The sequence below is a fragment of the Berghia stephanieae genome, chromosome 2 (genome assembly GCF_034508935.2).
Source record: "Berghia stephanieae isolate SIO BIC M18660-M18661 chromosome 2, UCSD_Bste_1.3, whole genome shotgun sequence".
NCBI lineage: Eukaryota > Metazoa > Mollusca > Gastropoda > Nudibranchia > Aeolidiidae > Berghia > Berghia stephanieae.
Genome location: NC_088361.1, coordinates 95,579,008 through 95,586,507, shown reverse-complemented (window position 1 = coordinate 95,586,507; position 7,500 = coordinate 95,579,008). Strand labels below are relative to the sequence as shown.

The window sequence follows — 7,500 nt, the reverse complement described above, 5'->3', positions numbered from 1 at the left end:
GTCTCAGGTTCACCCCCCACTGTTTGCCTACTGTCAATATCTGTCGGATATTGCCGGGTTTCGTAAAAAAGTAATCGCTTTTATGTGAAACTCGCTGAAACCCGCCGAAAACAAGAGTCTCAGGTTCACTCCCCACAGGTGTACACTTCCATGAATCTCAGGTTCACTTCCCACTGTTGCCTACTACCCATAACTTTCTCGGATATTGCCAGGTTTCATCGGGTTTAGTAAAAAAGTAATTGCTTTTATATGAAACTAGCTGAAGCCGGCCGCAAACCATAGTCTCAGGTTCACTCCCCACTGGTGTACACTTCCCTTAGTCTCAGGTTCACTCCCCATTATTTGCCTACTTTTCATAACTTTGCCCCATTTTGTTGGGATTTGGCGCATTTCGTAAACAAAAAGTAATTGCTTTTTTTTTTTACAAAACCCGCCAAAACCCAGTCCCAGGTTCACTCCCCACTGGTGTACACTTCCACGAATCTCAGGTCCACTCCCCACTGTTGCCTACCACCCAAAACTTTCTCGGATATTGCCAGGTTTCGTCGGGTTTCGTAAAAAAGTAATTGCTTTTATATGAAACTAGCTGAAGCCCGCCGAAAACCATAGTTTCAGGTTCACTCCCCACTGGTGTACACTTCACTGAGTCTCAGGTTCACTCCCCACGCTTTGCCTACTTTCCACAACTTTGCCGCATATTGTAGGGTATCGTAAAAAAGTAATCCCCCCCCCCCCCACATTTTGTTATTGCTTTTTTACAAAACCCAGAGTCCCAGGTTCACTCTACACTATATATATATATATATATATATATATATATATATATATATATATATATATATATATATATATATATATATATATATATATACATAGAGAGAGAGTAAGAGAGAGAGAGAGAGAGAGAGAGAGAGAGAGAGAGAGAGAAAGAGAGAGAGAGAGAGAGATAGAAAGATACATAGTAGATAGATGTCTAGATAGATAGATAGTTCTCACTTAATTCTCTCAATCAGACTTAAAACACTTAAATTTACAGTTTTGTGTGTTGGTGCTATTCATCTCAGGACAGGGATGGTGAGTATTTTACTTAAATCTGCAGTATTGACAACATAACCCGTTGTTTCATTTACAAGTTACGGCCATTTTGGTTGCTGAATCATGACTTCTCAGACTGTCGAGGGGGGGGGGGGGGGGGGGGGGGGGCGGCGTGGTTATGTTCTCTTCTATTTCTAGATAAATCACAATATTTATGTAAGGAACGTAAATGAAAAATAGGTTTTCGAACAGCAACTGTTTAATGAGCATTCAACATTTATATTATAATTTTACGTCACGGCCTATAAAGGGAATCAGTATTTATGTCTCTTAGTGGGGTCCAATACAGTGAAAACAATAATGAGGACAATTCACAGATTATAAATACAACATTTCTAAGGGGTTGATGGTTTCCACGAATGAACTATAATTATATTACGAAACTGTTAGAGAACAATAAGCCCCAATTCTGATATACTAGTCCCGAATGTATATCAATTCTTGTAACTATTACACGAGTCACTAATCCAAGGACTGGATCTCTTATCAATAGAGCCTTTTGTGATAGTGGTAATAATTTATATGAAAGTCATATATTATCATGTTATTATTCACTCAATAGGGAAAACGATATTTTCTTTCAAATCCTTAACAAAATTAGGTCCAAGTTCACAGGGAAGAAATGTGATGTCACACCTTCAACTTTTCCGGTTTCAAAATCCTGATTAGTGTGTATGTAATCAGTCTTTCGGAGGACTAATAATGAAAAGCAGTAAGAGGAGGAAGAGGAGGAGGAAAATGAAGAGGAGGAGGAGGAGGAGGAAGAAGAAGAAGAAGAAGAAGAAGAAGAAGAAGAAGAAGAAGAAGAAGAAGAAGAAGAAGAAGAAGAAGAAGAAGAAGAAGAAAAGGAAGAAGAAGAAAAAGATGCAGAAGACGGAATGGAAGAGGAGGAGGAGGAGGAGGAGGATTGGAGGAGGAAGAGGAAGAGGAGGAGAAAGAGGAGGACAAGGAGGAGGAGGGGATGAGGGATAAAAAGGAAAAGAAGATGTGGAATGGAACAATAAATTATTTAATTGGATATGATTGGGTTAATCATAAACTATGAATTATGACCCATTCATCCAAAACAAACCTAAACATTACATCATAGAAAGGGGAGAAAGAAGTATATTGATCATAAGAAAGTTAACGGCAATAGAGTGAACCTTATATTGAATCTGTTTAGCACAATTCGGAAAATAGGGAATGAATAGAATTTATAACTCTTCTGAACTATCAAAATGTTCGGCTTCAATAGATCAATTCGAATGTTCTGCTATTGATCCTTTTGCAACCGTCTGATGACTTCTTGCCTCATTTTCTTACGGTCAAGCTTTCCATTATTATTGCAGTAAAATTCATCAAATATCAAATAGTATCTTGGAAGCGGCGTAATCTTGTCGTCTTGGTCAGTCAAGAAGAGATTCTTGCAATATTCTCTCATGTCTTCGATGGACACTTTGGCACCAGGCATCCGTTTTAGACACAGACAGATCTCTTCATGGTGGACTGGATCCGGTATTCCGATTACCACACATTTCTATGGTGAATAAAACAAAAGATATATAAATATATTACCCACTGTCAGTCGGTATTGCCTACCTACTTACTTACTCACTTACTTTCTATCATACTTACTAATCTTCTTTGAGCGTGATCAGCCCATAAGGCTGAAATGCAGGAACGCCATCTTTCTTGGTTACAGACCATTTTATCATCTGTCCCTAAGACCATCCACGAGCTTCCATTTCTCTCTCTCTCTCTCTCTCTCTCTCTCTCTCTCTCTCTCTCTCTCTCTCTCTCTCTCTCTCTCTCTCGACAGTCCTCCTTAATATTAAATTTTAGGAAAAAAGCATCAAATTTACCTTTGCGAGTTAATAAACTACTTAGTAATATTCTCCGTAACAGCATATGTGTCCATTTAAATTGTTTTATTTCGAGCAAAAATGAACCTTTCAGCCTCAAGTTTGGCATAATATCAGCTTGTGTTATCAATGGTTTTAAAGGATTCTGGCATTTTAGGGGTTTCGAATTCCAAAATCTGCACCAAAATAAGTAGCTATGCAATTTGGCTTTAATAGATTTTAAAGAGTCTACTCTTCTGGTAAACTAGCGTCCTATCAAAAAGGTTCTAAGCAATTAATTGTTAAAGTCTGCAAGGACTACTAATATCATAAGAACATGAATCTAATGAATGTGTGTTTGTGTTTGTGTGCCTGTGTGTGAGTGTGTGTGTGTGTGGGAGTGTGTGTGTGTGTGTGTGTGAGAGAGAGTGTGTGCGAGTTATTTCTCTTTTGATAAATGTCAGTTTATATATTTGGTAAATACTGCTTCTGTCTTTGAAGAGTTGTTGATATTTCCATAAAAGAATGTACTCTCTATTTAAACTGCATATTTGGAATTTCAAACTGTATCCCAATCCCGTCATAAAAATTAGTAGCTATGCAATTTGGGTTTAATAGTTTTGTTAATGCTGAAAACAAAGCATTGCACAGTAATACAGTCATCAATAAAACAGACCTCTATCTCAGGGTGTTTTCCTATGAGTTGCTCCATCCATCCAGGGTAATGACAAAACCCATCCTTGGTGATGACGTCAGCTTTACGACACAACACAAAGAGTTGTCCTTCTTTGTCAAAGTATCCGATGTCACCTGTCTTGTACCAACCGTCTGTAAAAGAGAAGAAAAAAAAAAGCAAAATAAAAGACACAAAACAGACTTAATATTGATGATGTTAACAATTTTATGAGTGAATGCGTTTGATTCCTTGAGTGTAGTAACCAGAATTCAGACATGTGGTAATATGAGTTATTCGTGGAAGACATCGGTCACTTAGAAATGTATGTTTATGGAGTTGTCGTCAGTATAGTTTTTAACATTTTGAACGCAACTAAGGGACGTAATTGGTAACAAATGCTTTCTCCTTATATCATAATTTCACGGAGTTACCATACTTTAATGGGCTTCACAATCCTAATCTCATGCAAACCGAATGGAACCTAATGTCTATTCATACAGTTAAGGTTTCCTGGTTTTGTGCGAACCTCCTTACTTCACCCATCTTGAGTATAGCCAAGCATCCAACTGAGTAGAGTGGGGTAATCTGTGTGTATAAAGTCGTGTACTCAAGGACAAAACACAGCTAGCGAACATTTGTTGCCCACCGGGCCAGGGAGATCGTTTGACTTAGTGACATGGAGAGAAACAGTGAGGCTGAACCACGAAGTCCACGTTATTTATTCTTATGATCCCTCATAAAAATACATATAAATCAAATATAAATAAAACTAATAGAAACTCAAGTAGAACTAAAGCATTGAAGAACCCCCCCCCCTCCCCTCGATCAGGCGTCCTTAACTTCTGATAGTCTAAAGCGGCCGTATCACATGCAGGTCATGACTCCTAGTTGCCTTTTTATCGGACAAAATTGTCGGCACAGGCGCTTGAACCCACGACCTTCAAATCAGGAATTTGGCGCCATTGGAGTCAGCGATAAACATCAAAATGGCATATTTCTACGGATCCACCCTGCTCAACGCTCAATGCACTTTAAACTGTTTTAATTATTTCCCAAAACAGACCATATGTAACCAGATTTCAATGAATTCATTGACATTTCAGGTCTCCTATTTGTGCCAGCAATATTACAGTATCCATCAGGTGCTTAAAGCTAGGTACTCATTCGCATCTCAGTCGAGTTTGGTAATCTTTTATAAGTATCTTACACAAGAACATAACACCGAGATCATAGCTGGCAATAGTAATAGAGCTGTCAATTATGTTTTACTGAGACCAGGGTAATTCATTGTCGGTGAAAATTTAAGGTCAATGAATAGAAGGATTTTATCTGACCTCATGTCCACTCAGTATTACACGTACAGCCGGGTTAGATTTAGCAGAGAATACTCTTATGATAAACTAGCGTCCTATCAAAAGTGTTCTAAGCAATGGTTTAAGTATGAAAATGTGGTGAAAACTCATGCACTATGGATTTATGGCTTATGAAGACTACTACGAAACAGATGAAATTAATGAATGTGTGTGTGGCGAACGATTTTCTTTCACTGCGTGATTTCTTTATCATTCGTCTGCATCTCATTCAAAACCACTTCAAATCTAGCGGACGATATATATTTGCCAAGGCAGATTAACACTTCGAGTTAAAATACTCAAAACATGGACAGTCTGTTCTCCAATAAAGCTCTAAATTTTGCTAACGGAAAATTTGGTGAATAAGTGGGAAACCTTCCCATTGTATAACGGAACACTCACTTTCAGCCTAAAGCTTATTTACCTGTTCAAATAGTCTGCCCATTGTATGCATATATATCATGCTAATTACCTTTTCCAAACAAAACTCCACCGTGCATATACCCTGAGGTTCTTCTCTCGTCCAAAAGTAGCTAAAATTGCAATTAACGTTCTAGCTCTCAGTAATTCTTTCTTACCAAAGCATCTGAATATCATTGGCTATCTAAAACAGAAACATTCTTCTGATTGGCTATTCCCATAATTCCAAAGCGTCACTGAATTTCACAAAATCAAATTTATCTCTGAATTGAATCACACACACGCTAAGAATCCCAAGAAAGAAGAGCTATCCCTCCAATTTCAAACTTGTAAAAGTTTTTCTTCTCTCGGTTGAAGGTAAAATGAACTATTGGTTAACATTCAAAGTGGAACGAGATATTACTGTGAATTCAATGCTTAATCTATCATTACTATTATAGTTTGTGTATATATTCTAATTGTGCTATTCCATCGGTGTTCGTAAGTTGGAATACCTGTACAAAACTATATCTATATGTATCTTATACTATAGTTAACATTTGTTTATGATCTATGCTATTATTTCATTTATATTCAATATGTATATTGCTTGAATGTCTGTACTCTAGCGCCAATCGCCGGCCACACATCATAACCTCAAAATTATAATTAATAAAAATAAATTAAGAAATTCCAGGGACACAACCTTGTTAAATTCTCATCATGTAAGATAGCTCGACTGTCAGTTGATGTTTGATACAAATGTAATAACTACCATTATCATGGAGTTACTGCTTCTCCTTGCCTTTGTCGGCAAATAAAGGCTATTATGATGTGTCGCTCAATGCGCAAGGACGATCCGGTGGCGAATGACAAACTAGATTGGCTCTAAGACCTTGTTATTTTAACTCTTAATTGAAGGTCCTTGTCTTCGGCTGTCACCATCCGTGGCTATCAACCATCTTTACTCCGTACCCAATCCTTGAGGCACCCAATCCCTGATGTCAGTCATCGCCGACACCAGAACCTTCCTGTCAGCTCATAACTACAACACACTGTTGTGAAGTCCAGAAAACCCTGCAAACAGGAGCCAACCCTGGAACTAGCTGATACATTTGCCTCAATCAAGCAAGCCGGCTGGATAAAGATAAGCCAATCGGGCTTATACCATTTTCAAATGTATTTTCCACAGACACAAATGATTACAAACTAAATAAATCAATCAATCATAAATAAAACAGTAAATAAATCAATAGATAAATAAATAATAAATTAGATTCACTCAATTAGTGCTACTCTTCCTGATGTTAAATAAATACTTATTCTTTCTATCTTTTCCTGTAACAATCTATTTAAACTTTATGTATAGAATTGTTATTATTGTATTGGGCGTTACTTTGTCTTGACTCACTTGTTATGAATACAATTAAGTTATAAGGGATCCTAAGGCAATTCTTAATCACCCCTAGATTAAACCTGAGCCGTTTGTGGTATAGGTTGAGTGGCGCAGCTGGTAACGAGAGCCATAGCGCGCATACTAGTTCGAATCCAGACAATTGAGCTATCGGTTGAACTCGATCCCACAAAAATAACACACAACCCGCCACAGTGTGTTTGTTTGCTTGTGTGTGTGTGTGTGTGTGTGTGTGTGTGTCTGTGTGTGTGTGAGTGTTATTTTTCTTTTCAAGAATATCAATTTATCAAACCTTTGGTAAATGCTGCTTCTGTCTTTAAAGGGTTGTTGAGATATCCCTCGAAGATTCCTTCAGAACGCACCAGAATCTCTCCTTGTTCTCCTCCAGCTAGTTCTTCTCCGTTCTCTCCAAAAATTTTGACATCACAATTCACAAGACGTCCCGCGCACATATCTTGAAAATCAGATTTCTTCGTAACTTCAATGCTAGACACCAGCATAAACTCTGTTCCGCCATAGGAGTTTGTCATTTTGTAAGCGATTTTCCCCAGAGCTTCCATGGTAGCGTTGTGAACTGGGCCACCGCCTGTATTAAGTGAATCCAACAGTTTTTCCATCTTATGGCCTTCATCAATGGCATCGAGAACGTACTGAATATCACGAGTCATCAACCCTGCCCTATCAATTTTGTTCAAATTAAAAATGTTGACCAAGAAGACTCCCATTGACATTTTTTCTGGA

General features: G+C 37.9%; 1 protein-coding gene across 6 annotated transcripts in view; it reads right to left on the bottom strand.

Annotated features, from left to right (window-relative positions):
• Positions 1-1,276: 1,276 nt before the first annotated feature.
• Positions 1,277-7,500, bottom strand: part of LOC144965926 (putative acyl--CoA ligase YdaB) — a 19,223-nt gene continuing 12,999 nt past the window's right edge. For all 6 annotated transcript variants that reach the window (XM_078901782.1, XM_078901784.1, XM_078901783.1 and 3 more), the window contains 3 exons: positions 7,052-7,500; positions 3,595-3,746; positions 1,277-2,614 (listed from right to left, as the gene is read on the bottom strand). The exon at positions 7,052-7,500 is cut by the window's right edge and continues 422 nt beyond it. In XM_078901782.1, the coding sequence (XP_078757908.1) occupies positions 2,351-2,614; positions 3,595-3,746; positions 7,052-7,500 (865 nt within the window). In that variant the 3' untranslated portion in view covers positions 1,277-2,350. The remainder of the gene's footprint in view (positions 2,615-3,594; positions 3,747-7,051) is intronic.